General features: G+C 43.5%; 1 protein-coding gene across 1 annotated transcript in view; it reads left to right on the top strand.

Moving 5' to 3' along the window:
- The window catches only part of LOC144602951 (uncharacterized), a 57,448-nt gene extending 43,446 nt beyond the window's left edge, over positions 1-14,002 (top strand). The window contains exons 11-13 of the mRNA XM_078416074.1: positions 2,588-2,610; positions 9,243-9,361; positions 11,820-14,002. Coding sequence (XP_078272200.1) covers positions 2,588-2,610; positions 9,243-9,361; positions 11,820-12,343 — 666 coding nt within the window. The 3' untranslated portion in view covers positions 12,344-14,002. The remainder of the gene's footprint in view (positions 1-2,587; positions 2,611-9,242; positions 9,362-11,819) is intronic.
- Positions 14,003-15,586: the final 1,584 nt, after the last annotated feature.

Below are 15,586 nucleotides of genomic sequence, written 5' to 3'. Positions count from 1 at the left end.
ACCTGCTGTTATAACAGCACCATCAAACATGCTGCTTCACCTGCTGATATAACAGCACTATGTCCACTAATGAGGTCTGAATCACTCTAGAGGAGGTTCTGACCCAATTCATCATGTGTTCTTTCCCCCTCTACAGATGCTGCATGATCTGATGAATTCCTCAGGCACTTTGTGTTTTGCACTGTTTTAAATCAGTGTTTACAGATGATATGTAGAATAACAATAAACATTCCAGTTAACTCGTTATCACCTACCCCACAGGCAACAATGGACCATTGTGGGCCACACCTTTCCTCGATCATCGTTTCTTTTTGCATATCTTTCATTCATTTCTTCTATGTACCTTCTATATCTCTCATTTCCGTTTCCCCTGACTCTCAGTCTGAAGAAGGGTCTCGACCCAAAACCTATTCCTTTCTTCCAGAGATGCTGCCTGGCCCGCTGAGTTACTCCAGATTTTTCCAGTTCCATTCCAGTTAACCAGGTACATTTAAACACAGCACTGGAAGCAGAACGAGGCAAGTTTCAAGGAAGCATGGGGAGTGGGGCCCAGATGAGTTTTAAGGGAGACTGGTTAAGTCAAGTTGAGATTATTGTCGTATGAATACGTACAGTGAGGGACAGATGCAGTGAAAATCTTGCTGCTTGCACCATCACGAGCTTATAGACACGATCAGCACACAGAATCATGTTAGACTCAAGTTCTGCAAGCCAGTGAAAAGGAAAAGACTAGTTGGGCATTGAGTATAAGTGTCAGGAAGACACAATGCAGATTTTTAGCACTTTGGTTAGACCTCATTTGGAGTATTGTGTGCAGTTCTGGACACCCCAATATAAGAAGTCTGTAGAGGCATTGGAGAGAATGCACTAGATGTTGACCAGAATGATGCCTGGATTACAGGGAATTAGTATCAGAAGAGGATGGACAAACTTGGATAGTTTTCTCTGGACTGTCGGTGTTTTCTCTGGACTGCTGTAAGTAGATCAAATTAAGAGAGCCACAGGGTAGACGGTCAGAACCCTTTCTCATGATAGAAATATGAAAGATCAGTGGGCATAGCTTGATGGTGAGGAGACAAAATATAGAGGAGATGTGTGGGGCAGGCGAGCGAGGGTGGTTGGTGCCTGGAATGCAGGGCCAGGGGTGATGGTGGTGGATGCAGGACCAATACTGGTGTTTATGGGCTTTTAGACAGGCACGTCATGGTCACGTGCAGGCAGATGAGATTAGTTTATCTTGGAACAGACATTGTGGGCCAAAGGGCCTGCTCCAGTATTGTGCTGTGCTGCTCTGTGAGTGTGGAACTTTAGCACCAGAATGCTGAAGGAAGAATGGCAACTAAGAGTTGGAAGGAACTGCAGATGCTAGTTTAAACCGGAGATAGTTTGACTTCTCTAACTTCAAGTAACCCTTGCTTTCCCTCTCACTCCATCCCTCCCCCTTCCCAGTACTCCAACCAGTCTGACTGGCCCTGATTACATTTTATCTCTGTTTGGTTTGTTGTTACCATCTCCTCGCTAACAATGATCTATTCTACATTTTCCTTCATCTCCACCCCCTTTGATGTCTCGTTCTCACACCTTATATTTTCTTATCTCTGTATCTCCCCCTCCCCTGACTCTCAATCTGAAGAAGGGTCTCAACCCGATACGTCACACATTCCTTCTCTCCAGAAATGCAGCCTGTCCCACTGAGATACTCCAGCATTTTGTGTCTATCAATGGCGACTAAGACCCTGGTGTGTTAAAAGGAACAGGGAAATCAACAAGTGATGTGGCAAATTGGATGCATCAGGACTTCCAAATAGTCACACTGTGAAATAATAGAGGTTTATTGCACCAAATAATCATTTCCTCATAGGTCTGTGAGCTTCAATTTTAACAGTTTTTTCTGTTAATAGACCATAGAACTTGGAACATAGCACAGGAGCCGACCTTTCAACCCACAATCTCACAGCTGAATATGATTCCAAGCTAAACTAATCTCTTCAGCCTGCACATGATCCATATCCCTCCATGCTCTGCATATACATGTGCTTATCTAAAAGCCACTTAAATGCTGCTATTTTATCGACATGCCCACCACTGAGAATTTCGAACTATGAGTTCGGTATTGAAACCAATGTCCAAATCTTGTGACATTGTAAAGTCAAATTGCAGTTTTTACACAATAATATTGGAAATGCATTTTTGCCACTGTTTAAGTTTCTGACAGATCTTTGTAATGCAATGTTGTAATAAAAGGCCCACCCTTTTATTGGTGGTTCAGCGATAAAGTTGCTGCCTCACAGCACCAGGGACCCGGGTTTGATCCTGACGACGCGTACTGTCTGTACAGAGTTTGTACGTTTTCCCCGTGACCTCCGTGGGTTTTCTCAGAGATCTTCGGTTTCCCCACACACTCCAAAGCCGCACAATTTTGTGGATAATTGGCATGGTTTAAATGTAATTGGTCACCAGTATGTGCAGGATAGTGTCAATGTGCGGGGATCGCTGGTCGGTGTGGGCTCAGTGGGTCGAAGGGCCTGTTTCTCTGCTGTATCTCTACAATTAAAAAGTAAAACTAAAACAATCTTCTCTCTTTCAGGATATTAAAAATATTCTTGGCCGGTAAGTGCATTATTGTCCATATTTGGCTGACAATTATATATTCTGTAATGCAACCCATTCCACCTGTAGTCCTTTGCATTTTTGGATACGGATTGCAGGCAAAGTGAATGAATACTTGGATTCATTGGAGCAAAAAACTTTAGGGGCTGGAAATCCAGAACAAAGACAGGAGACACACGGAAATGCAGATGCTGAAATCTTGAGCAAAACACAGGGTGGTGGAGGAACTCAGCGGCATCTGTAGATGGAATGGACAGGCGACATTCCGGGTCGGGACCCTTCTTCATACTGATTGTAGTAGCAGGGAGAAAGCTGAGAAGGAGTGGTGGGCGGGACAAAGCCTGGTGAGTGATAGGTAGATACAGTTTGGGCGGGGGTTTTATTGGCAGTGGAATAAGTGACACAGGCTGGAGATAAAAAGGCAACAAACATGTGTCAGATAAGAAGAGAGGATGGGTGAAATGCAAAGTAAAAGGGAGGGATGTAGATGGAAGGGGACAGGGCAAGATACATGGAACAGGCAGCACAAGAACAGGCATTTCAGCCCACAATGTGTACGCCATACATGATGCCAAGACAAACCTTTATCTGCTTGCACATACTTTTTTGAGGATGTAACAAGTAGATTGGATAAGGGAGAGCCAGTGGATATGGTGCATCTCGACTTTCAAAAAACCTTTGGCATGTTCCCACACAAGAGATTGGTGTGCAAAATTAGAGGCCGTGGTATTGGGGGTAGGATATTGACATGGATAGATAACTGCTTGGCAGACAGGAAGTAAAGAGTAGGAATTACCAGGTCCTTTTCAGAATGGCAGGCAGTGACTTGTGGGGTGCCGCAAGGCTCGGTGCTGGGACCCCAGTTATTTACAATATATATTAACGATTTAGATGTGGGAATTAAATGTAACATCTGCAAGTTTGTGGATGACACGAAGCTGGGTGGCAGTGTGAGCTGCGAGGAAGATGTTATGAGGCTGCAGGATAAGTTGGGTAGGTTGGATAAGTGGGCAGATGCATGGCAGATGTAGTATAATGAGGATAAATGTGAAGTTATCCACTTTGGTGGCAAGAACAGGAAGGCAAATTATTATCGGAATGGTGTCAGATTAGGAAGAGACTTGGGTATGCTTGTACACCAGTCACTGAAAGTAAGCATGCAGGTACAGCAGGCAGTGAAGGAAGTTAATGGCATGTTGGTCTTCTTTGCGAGAGGATTTGAGTTTAGGGGCTAGGAGGTCCTGCTGCAGTTGTGCAGGGTCCTGGTGAGACCGCACCTGGAGTATTGTGTGCAATTTTCGTCTCCTAATTTGAGGTAGGACATTATTGCTATTGAGGGAGTGCAGCGTAGGTTCACCAGGTTAATTCCCCGGGATGGCGGGACTGACATATGTGGAAAGAATTGGTCGACTGGGCTTCTATTCACTGGAATTTAGAAGGATGAGAATGGATCTTATACAAACATATACATTTCTTAGAGGATTGGACAGGCTAGATGCAGAGAAATATTTCCCGGTGTTGGGGGAATCCAGAACGATGAGTCACAATTTAAGAATAAGGGGTAGGCCATTTAGGACTGAGATGAGGAAAAACTTTATCACCCAGAGAGTTGTGAATCTATGGCATTCTCTGCCACAGAAGCCAGTGGAGGCCAATTCGCTGGATGTTTTCATGGAAACAAACATACAGTAGATAGATAGAAAATAGGCGCAGGAGTAGGCCATTCAGCCCTTCGAGCAAGCTCCGCCATTGAATGTGATCATGGCTGATCATCCACAATCAGTACCCCGTTCCTCCCTTCTCCCCATATCCCTTGATTCCATTAGCCCTAAGAGCTCTATCTAATTCTGTTTTGAATGCATCCAGTGTATCGGCCTCCACTGCCTTCTAAGGCAGAGAATTTTCTTCACTGCCTGCGGTAGCTGCATGCTTACTTTCAGTGACTGATGTACTAGGACACCCAGGTATCGTTGCACCTCCCCTTTTCCTAATGTGAAGCCATTCAGATAATAATCTGCCGCCTTGTTCTTGCCACCAAAATGGAAACCTCACATTTATCCACATTAAAATGCATCTGCCCACTCACCCAACCTATCCAAGTCACCCTGCATCCTTAAAGCATCCTCTTCACAGTTCACACTGCCACCCAGCTTTGTGTCATTTGCAAATTTGCTAATGTTACTTTTAATTCCTTCATCTAAATCATTAATATATATTGTAAATAGTTATGGACCCAGCCTTGCGGCACCCCACTAGTCACACCCTGTCATTCTGAAAGGGATCTGTTAATTCCTACACTTTGTTTCCTGTCTGCCAACCAATTTTCTATCCAGGTCAATACCCAACCCCCATGTGCTCTAATTCTGCCCACTAAATTCCTGTGTGGGACCTTATCAATGACTTTCTGAAAACCAGATACACTACATCCACTGGCTCCCCCTTATCCATTTTACTTGTTACATCCTTAAATAATTCCAGAAGATTAGTCAAGCAGGCTTTCCCCTTCGTAAATCAATGCTGGCTTGGACCGATCCTGTTACTGCTATCCAAATGTGCTGCTAATACATCTTTAATAATTGACTCGATCATCTTCCCCACCACCAGTGTCAGGCTAACTGGTGTATAATTCCCTGTTTTCTCTCTCCCTCCTTTCTTAAAATGTGGGATAACATTAGCTACTCTCCAATGCACAGGAACTGATCCAGAATCTATAGAACATTGGAAAATGATCACCAATGCGTCCACAATTTCTAGAGCCACCTCATTGAGTACCCTGGGATGCAGCACCTCAGGCCCTGCGGAATAATCAGCCTTCAATCCCATCAGTCAACCCAACACCATTTCCTGACTAATGTGAATTTCCTTCAGTTCCTGTCACCCTAGATCCTCTGTCCCCTAGTACACCTGGGGGATTATTTGTGTCTTCCTTAGTGAAGACAGAACCAAAGTACCTGTTCAACTCGTCTGCCATTTCCTTGTTCCTGATAATAAATTCACCTGCTTCTGTCTTCAAGGGACCCACATTTGTCTTAATTAATCTTTTCCTTTTCACATACATAAAGAAGCTTTTACTATGCTCCTTTATATTCTTGGCTAGCTTACCTTCGTACTTCATCTTTTCTCCCGGTATTGGCTTTTTAGTTACCTTCTGTTGTTCTTTAAAAGTTACCCAATCTTCTGGCTTCCCGCTCATCTTTGCTATGTTATACGTCTTCACTTTTAGTTTTCTCCTGTCCGTGACTTCCCTTGTCAGCCACGGTTGCCTCTTACTCCCCTTAGAATCTTTCCTCCTCGTTGGAATGAAATGATCCTGCATCTTCTGGATTACTCCCAGAAATTGCTGTTCTGCCGTCATCCCTGCGAGGGACCCTTTCCAGTCAACTTTGGCCAGCTCCTCCCTCATTCCTCCATAGTCCCCTTTGTTCAACTGCAAAACTGACACTTTTGATTTTAGCTTCTCCTTCTCCAATTGCAGATTAAAACTTATCATATTATGGTCACTACCTCCAAATGGTTCATTTAACTTGAGTTCCCTTAACAAATCCAGCTCATTGCACAACACTAATCCAGAATTGCCTTCTCCCTGGTAGGCTCCAGTACAAGCTGCTCAAAGATTCCATCTCGGAGGTACTCGACAAACTCCCTTTCCTGGGGTCCAGTACCAACCTGATTTTCCAAGTCTACCTGCATATTGAAATCTCCTATAACCACCGTAGCATTACCTTTGTTACATGCCAATTTTAACCCCTGATGCAACTTGCACCCGATATCAAGGCTACTGTTTGGGGGCTTGTAGATAACTCCCATTAGGGTATTTTTGCCCTTACAATTTCTCAATTCTACAATAACTCTACATCTTCTGATTCTATGTCACCCCTCGCAAAGTACTGAATTTCATTCCTTACCAACAGAGGTACCCCACCCCATCTGTCCACCTGTCTGTCTTTTTGATATGATGTATAACCCTGAATATTCAGTTCCCAGCTCCGATCCTCTTCAGGCCTTGTCTCTGTAATTCCCACAACACCAGACATTAGCTACCAGTCTCTAACTCAAGGGAGAGTTAGATTTAGCTCTTCAGGCTAAAGGAATCAAGGGATATGGGGAAAATGCAGGAATGTGGTAATGATTTTGGATGATCAGCCATATATGGCGGTGCTGGCTTGAAGGGCCGAATGGCCTACTCCTGCACCTACTGTTCTTTGTTTCTATGTTTCACTAGTTCCACCTAAACGCATGCTCTCTGCAGCCTTACAAACTTGCTTCCAGAATATGTTTATCCAGTTCCCTCAAAGACTACAGTGAAACATGTCTCCACCAATTCTGCATCCGTATGTTCCAGATTTGGACAACATGCCAGCAGTTTAGTTCAGAATGAAATGATGTCCATCAGAAGAACTGCCAAGGGACGTCCAAAAGGACATCCCTTGGCAGTTTAGAGATACAGTGTGGAAACAGGCCCTAAAGCCAGTGCTGACCAGCGATCCTTGTACACTATCCAATACACTAGGGACAATTTACCATTTTTACCAAAGCCAAATAAACTATGAACCTGTATGTCTTCGGAGTGTGGGAGGAAACTGGAGATCCCAGAGAAAACCCACACAGGTCACGGGGAGAACGTAGAAACCTTATAGAGATAAGGACTCATAGTCGGGATTGATCCCGGGTCTCTGGCACTGTAAGGCAGAAACTCTACTGCTGTGTCTGGTATGGAAGTTAGAATCATTTTTCATTATGATGTTCTTAGTACTCTTCCTCTACATTGTATACCCGTTGCATATAATCTTTTACCATTCCACCAATGTGAAGAGTCCTTCAATATCAAATTTATCCAGACCCTTCATTACTTCACATAATCAATTACATTTCTCCTCAACCTTCTCTTCTCCCAGCTTATGTAAGGGCTTCATTCTTCAGAAATGTCTGTAAGTCAATTATTCAGCAAGTCAGAAACAGTAATCTTCCATGGCCATCTCACAATATACTTGCTAAAGTTCTTTAGAATCATTGAATAATAACCCTAATTTTACCTGTGATCAAACAAATGGAATATACTTTGGATCCATTAGTTAATGAATACCATGAAAAATTCATTATTGGGGTGGCACAGTGGTGTAGCGGTGGAGTTGCTGCCTTACAGCGCCAGAGACTCATGTTCGATCCTGACTATGGGTGCTTTCTGTATGGAGTTTGTACATTCTTCCTGTGACCATGTGGGTTTTCTCCAGGTGCTCCGGTTTCCTCCCACACTCCAAAGATGTACAGGTTTGTAATTGGCTTTGGTAAAATAGTAAATTATCCCAAGTGTGTAGGATAGTGTTAATGTGATCGGAGGGCGGCATGGACTTGTGGGCCGAAGGGCCTTTTTCCGCACTGTATCTTTAAAGTGCAAGGTGTATTGCTTTATTCTTATTTATTATTGCTGAGGATAGCACTATGGCGCAGCTGGTAAAGATGCTGCCTGACAGCGCCAGAGACCTGTTTTGAACCTGACTTCGGATGCTGTTTGTGGAGAGCTTGTACTTTCTCTTGTGTAGGAAGGAACTGCAGATGCAAGTTCAAACCGAAGATAGACGCAAAATGCTAGAGTAACTCAGCAGGACAGGCAGCATCTCTGGGGAGAAGGAATGGGTGCCGTTTCGGGTTGAGACCCTTCTTCAGGCAAATTGTCTAAAGCAGGGTCTCAGCCCAAAACGCCATGCATTCCTTCACTCCAGAGATGCTGTCGGTCCCACTGAGTTACTCAGTGGGACGGGCAGGGTTAATTGGCCTCTGTTCATCGCCCCAAGGGTGTAAGGACTGGATGGGAGATTGGGATAACATGGAACGATTGTGAACGAGTGATCAATGGCTGGCATGGACTTGGTGGGCCAAAAGGTTTGTTTCCGGACTATATCTCTATAATTATTCCTGGCTTAAAAAATCAGTCTTTCACTCGGTCATGCAATCGTTACCTGGGAAGCCCCTGAGGCTCCAGTCCTTCTAATCAATGTAACCAAAGCACTGTTATTGTACATCATTTCCACACCCTCTCCAATATCCTCACACTTAATTCCTCTAACACACACACAGTTCAGAAGGAATATCCATTACCTATGGAGAAGGTTAATAGCTGGTGGCTGTTAAGCTACCAGCAATGGATAATAAAAACCAATGTCTCATGTGCAAGGGATGCGATATGATACAATACGATAGAACTTTACTTATCCCAGGAGAGAAATTGGTCTGCCAGCAAAATACAACATAAAACACAAGATACATGAAGCATGGAATTTAAGTGCTGAGTGGAAAGTCCAATATTTGGGATGCAGTACGGGGAGTTCAATACTATCAGAAGTGTTGCCTTTTGGTTGAGGTCTCCATTTGCTTTCTGAGGTAGCCCTTGCAGAATACCATAAAAACCAACTGAAAATTCCTCCTTGGTCAATAACTATCCCCAATCAACACATAGAATAGCTTGATTTATATATTTCTTATATATGTTGTTCATATATGACCTAAGTCTTGGATAGTAGTCTCTGAAAAGTCAGAAGTTGAGGGCAGTGCTGACAAGTATATAAAGTGAGATCATAGATATGGTGTATCATTCTACTTTTGCATCTCAGCGATACTTTTTATTTCCAACACAGGTGTGAAAACATGCAGTTCCAAAGACCCGCCAGAGTTTCCATTGACCTCAGTCAAGATGATTTCAGTGGCCCCTTTCAGTTCAGTCTGTGGAAACGGATGCTGAAGCTAATTAATCCAGGTAAACTTATCTTCCAGTAGAGTCGAGGAATTATGGTGTTTGAAATATGGAAGAGATTTTGATAGAGGTGTGAGGAAAAATTGACACATTTGTTCCAGTCTGAAGAACGGTTTTGCCCTGAAACGTCACCTATTCCTTTTATCCAGAGATGCTGCCTGACCCACTGAGTTACTCCAGCTTCTTGTGTCTATGTTCAGTGTAAATTAGCCCCTGCATGTTCTTCCTACACATTTGGGACAGGACAGCCCACAGGTTCAGTAGCGATACACCAGATATGTAACACGGCTGGTAATCCTGGGGCCTGAACTAACAGTTTAAAGAGTTCAGTACAGTGCAGGAGCAGACCCTTTGGCCAACAATGTCCATGCCGACAATGAAGCCAAGATAAACTCATCTCCTCTACCTGAAACCTATACCTCCACTCTCTGCATATCCATGCACCTCTCTAAAATACACTATTGCGTCTGCCTCCACCACCTCATCCAGCAACATGCTCCAGGCATCCTCTGTGTTAAAAAAACATGCCCCGTACATATTTTTTTAACTTCATCACTCTCACCTTAAAGCCACGTCCTGTGGTCCACAACATTTTCACCCTGGGGAAAAAAGGTTGTGAATGTCTACCTTATCTCTGCCTTCCATCAGTTTAAGCATTGCTATCAGCTTCATATCACACGATGGAAACCGTGTCATTTAAATTCAGTCCATAATTTGGAATTTAGAATTTGGAATTTCATAATTTGGAATTTTGGAATAATTTGGAATATCTGGCCTATATTAAGATGACCACGAAAAACGCAATAGACAATAGGTGCAGGAGGAGGCCATTCGGCCCTTCGAGCCAGCACCACCATTCAATGTGATCATGGCTGATCATTCTCAATCAGTACCCCGTTCCTGCCTTCTCCCCATAGCCCCAGACTCCGCTATCCTTAAGAGCTCTATCTAGCTCTCTCTTGAATGCATTCAGAGAATAGGTCACCACTGCCTTCTGAGGCAGAGAATTCCACAGATTTACAACTCACTGACTGAAAAGGGTTTTCCTCATCTCCGTTCTAAATGGCCTACCCCTTATTCTTAAACTGTGGCCCCTGGTTCTGGACTCCCCCAACATTGGGAACATGTTTCCTGCCTCTAACGTGTCCAACCCCTTAATAATCTTATATGTTCGATAAGATCCCCTCTCATCCTTCCAAATTCCAGTGTATACAAGCCTAGTCACTCCAGTCTTTCAACATATGACAGTCCCGCCATTCTGGGAATTAACCTGGTAAACCTACGCTGCACGCCCTCAATGGCAAGAATATCCTTCCTCAAATTTGGAGACCAAAACTGCACACAGTACTCCAGGTGCGGTCTCACTAGGGCCCTGTACAACTGCAGAAGGACCTCTTTGCTCCTATACTCAACTCCTCTTGTTATGAAGGCCAACATTCCATTGGCTTTCTTCACTGCCTGCTGTACCTGTATGCTTCCTATGAGTGACTGATACACTAGGACAGCTAGATCTCGTTGGACGTCCCCTTTTCCTAACTTGACACCATTCATAATAATCTGCCTTCCTATTCTTATCACTAAAGTGGATAACCTCGCACTTATCCACATTAAACTGCATCTGCCATGCATCCGCCCACTCACACAACCTGTCCAAGTCACCCTGCAACCTCATAGCATCTTCCTCACAGTTCACACTGCGACCCAGCTTTGTGTCATCTGCAAATTTGCTAATGGTACTTTTAATCCCTTCATCCAAGTCATTAATGTATATTGTAAACAGCTGCGGTCCCAGCACCGAGCCTTGCGGTACCCCACTAGTTACTGCCTGCCATTCTGAAAGGGACTAATTTATCCCCACTCTTTGCTTTCTGTCTGCCAACCAATTTTCTATCCATGATTACATTGTAAGTATCCTACCCCCAATACCATGTGCTCTAATTTTGCTCACTAATCTCCTATGTGGGACCTTGTCAAAGGCTTTCTGAAAGTCAAGGTACACCACATCCACCGGCTCTCCCCTGTCAATTATCCTAGTTACACCCTCAGCGGTACAAGTGAACCTCTGCCTTACCTGGAAAGACTGTTTGGGTCCTTGGATGGGGTCGAGGGGGGGGGGGGTAAAGGGACAGGTGTTGCATCTCCTGCAGTTGCTGGGGAAAGTACCTGGGGAGGGAGTGGTTTGGGTGGGAAGGAACGAGTTGACCAGGGAGTTTTGGAGGGAATGGTCTCTGCAGAAAGCAGAAAGGGGTGGAGATGGGAAGATGTGGCCAGCAGTGGGATCCCGTTGGAGGTGGCAAAATGTTGGAGGATTATATGTTGTATGCGATGGCTGATGGGATGGAAGGCCAGGACAAGGGGGACTCTGTCCTTGTTACGAATGGGGAGAGGGGGAGCAATGTGTCAAAATGTTTGAATGGCAAATCGTGTGAATTCACCATGCAGACTTTTTTCTCCCCTTCAGTCCCGATCAAACTGAAGCTGAATCCGAACACTGCGCACCCGAGACTCATCCTGTCCGGTGACCTGACAGCCATCAGACTCGGTGCTAAACAGATGGTCCCTGACAGACCAGAGCGATTTGTGCAGTGGCACGGTGTCCTGGCATCTCAGGGCTTCAACACTGGGAGCCACTACTGGGAGGTAGAGGTCGGAAGGAACACTATGTGGAGTGTGGGAGTGGTAAAGGCATCGGTACCGAGGAAAGTGGAGTTCACACCGGAGCAGAAATCCGGAGCCTGGGTATTGTGGCGTCTGGGAGAGGAATATACCACTATGTCTTCACCACGTACTGCCCTCCCTGTTCCAGTCAAACCCCAGAGATTGGGCGTCTACCTGAACTATGAGGCTGGCCAGGTGACACTGTACAATGCCGATTACATGTCACATCTGTACACTTTCACGGACAAGTTCACCGAGAAACTCTATCCTTTCTTCTTAACGGGCTGCAACATTGATTCATTGCAAATAGTCCACTTGCATATATAGGTTTATTTGGTGAACGCGCGGCCAATCTTTATGGGGAGGCACTTGAAACTGCCCTACTCCAGGGGTTATCAGTGTTAATCAGTGAGTCTGATAAGTCGTTCCAACAATGACCTGTAAACTCCATCTTTAGATATCTAAGACCAAGTGGACCTGTTGAGGCCCAAATCTCTCCTGCATTGGTGCAGCACCCTCTCCTCTCCCCATCCACCCCTCCCCCTCCCTCCCGATGAGATAGATTTAAACTTTAAAATGTGAATAACTTAAAAAAGATAACACCGATTTCAATGAAACCTCTTCCATTAGCACCAAAGTGACGACGGTGAGTAAGGTGGGCCTACAATTGTCACGCTATCGTGTAACGTTTTGGCTGTAGTTCAGGAACAATCAAACAAACAAACGACAGTTTTAGTATGTCGATGTCCCTATCTGCAAACATTCCTGAGCCAAACATCTCTACCACATACTGATGTGTTAAACTTGCCCTCACTACCCATCTTTTCGGCCAATTAACACTGAGCTTACCCATCTTCATTTATTCCTATTTTTCTCAACTTAAATATACACGAAATTCTGGAATGCTGATAAAATATCAGCAAACCTACAGGTTTCTAAGCAAATTATAAGAAGTTAATGTGAAGGAGATTTCACAGGCTAGTTAGAAGAGGCTTTGAAGCCAATTATAAAAAGTTAATGTGAAGAAGACTTTTAGACCGTCTGACATTGAGGTTACTATGTTCCAAAGCGTATGTGAACGGGTGATCACAAGTCGGCATGAACTCTATGGGCCGAAGGGCCTGTTTCCATGCTGTATCATTCAATTCAATAAATCACCTGCAACTTAAACTACATTTTGTCCAAATGAATCACAGGCGGCACAGTGGCGCAGTGGTAGAGTTGCTGCTTTACAGCGCCAGAGAGCCAAGTTCAATCCTGACTACGGGTGCTGTCTGTACGGAGTTTGTACACTCTCCCCATGACCGCATGGATGCTCCAGTTTCCTACCAGATCTCAATGACATGCAGGTTTGTAGGTTGGCCTCTAAATTGTCCATTGTGTGTAGGATAGAATTAGTGTATGGTTTATCGTGATCGGTATGGATTGTTTACACGTATCTCTAAACTAAATGAAACATCACATTTCTCCATATTTCATTTGTAAATTCAGAGTTCATTCTGATAACCTACCAAATGTCCACTTTAAACTGGCTACAAAATCCTCCTCATAGGTTAGCATATTAGTTTCAAAGGAAGGCTTTGAAATTTGACATGAGCAAATAAATCTACAAATTAATTTCTCCCTTGCGTTTGCTCATGTTATCAAATTTGGTGACTGTGATGCAAAATTAACTGAAAATCTTGCCAAGTGACTATTTCATTTGTCATTCAAAAAACCTATGTCTGCACGTGAAGGAACTATACATCAATTGAACGTAAACTATGAACAGATTTATCAATAACTGCATAATATTAGTTGCATTCGTCGCTTTCAAGTTTGGTAACAATCATTTTATAATACAATCAATTCAAAATATATGCCTCTTTAGAACTGCCTGTTCCATTTCAGTTAATTTTAATTGATAATTGCTTGCAAAAATTAGTTGTTTCTTCTTTACCATAATTTAACTGTACTTAACATTTATAAATAATCGATTCTTCACATCCATAACCCAAAGTAAATGTTGATTCATTTCATATCTGTTACTGCGCAAGTAAAGGTCAACAAAGCTGCAAGTTTTAAGCTAATTAAATAGTTACTATGCAAACCTATTTTTCTTTTTTTTTCTTTCGACAGAGCTTATATTTCTGTCCTTTTTTTCAAAATTATAGTTCATGTGTTAAGATATTTCTCCTGGTTTGATGTTAAATTCAAAATCAGATGCTGATTACAGAATATACAGATGAATGGACAAAAATGTGTGATGCTGCACAGTGGTGCAGGTGGTAGAGCCTCTGCCTCCCAGTGCCAGAGACCCAGGATCAACCCTGACCTCGGGTGCTGACTGTGTGGAGGTTGCACGTTCACGCTGTGACTGTGTGGGTTTCCTCCGGTGCTCGGGTTTCTTCAAATATTCTAAAGACATGCAGTTTGTAGGTAATACAATTGCCCCTATTGTGTAGGGGTATGGATACGAAGGGGAGATAACATAGAAGTAGTGTAACTGGCGGTTGGCATGGACACAGTGGGCTAAAGGGGCTGTTTCCATGATGCATCTGTGCAATAAATCAATTAACAGCCCACTTAGATGAGCAGTGTGATTGGTGAAAAACAAGGAGTATATTGCAGTTACTTAAATTCATTAACTCTGCTGATGTGGAGACCTGCTCTCATTCTCCATAAGCAGAGAGTCAAGAGTCAAGACATTGTCATACATGTGTGTCCCAGATAGGACAATGAAATTCTTTCTTGCTGCAGCACAACAGAATATGTAAACATAGTACACTGTAAGCAATGTAATAAACGAGAGAGAAATAAAAAGTGCAGTGTGTGTAGATATACACATACTCACAAATACATATATATATATATATATATATACGCATACACACGTACACACAAAAAAAAGCTCCAATAATAGTGCTATAGTAACAATAATAGTCTCTGTACTTCAGCGCTTATTTGAGGTTGTAGAGTTTAATCCGAATGGCTGCAGGGAAGAGGCTGTTCCTGAACCTGGACGATGCAGTTTTCAGGCTCCTGTAACTTCTTCCCGATGGCGGGGGTGAAATGAGTGTGTGGCCACTAACTGCCATTCACGCTAAGCTTGAAATAAGGCATTCTCCCTGGAACAAACTTTGGGCAAGATGGAAATATTCCTGAACAATCAACCAGCTTCTTAGACTTAGTACATACTACACTACAGCACATGAACAGGCCCTTCAGCCTGCAATGTCTGTGACGACATGACGAAGCCGAAGAACTCGGAGAAAACCCATGCATGTCATGGGGAGAACGTACAAACTCCATACAGACAGCATTCGTAGTCGGGATCGAACCCGGGTATCTGGCGCTGCATTCACTGTAAGGCAGCTATTCTACCGCTGCGCCACCGTGTCGCCTATTATTAAGATTTAGTTCGGGATATGCTGAGAACAGAAGATTTTAATTTTGGTGGTCATGCCCGTTGTTTGAAATGCACCTTATTTTATATGTGTATTTTGTGCACCTTTTTTGAGATGCTTGTGTGTATTTCACTAACTTAAATGCTTCCTGAGTCTAATATTATGCACGGATTATGCTATAACT

This window comes from Rhinoraja longicauda, chromosome 19 (genome assembly GCF_053455715.1).
Source record: "Rhinoraja longicauda isolate Sanriku21f chromosome 19, sRhiLon1.1, whole genome shotgun sequence".
NCBI classification, from domain to species: Eukaryota; Metazoa; Chordata; class Chondrichthyes; order Rajiformes; family Arhynchobatidae; genus Rhinoraja; species Rhinoraja longicauda.
Note: the sequence above shows the minus strand (reverse complement) of the source record. Positions and strands in the feature narration are given on the sequence as shown.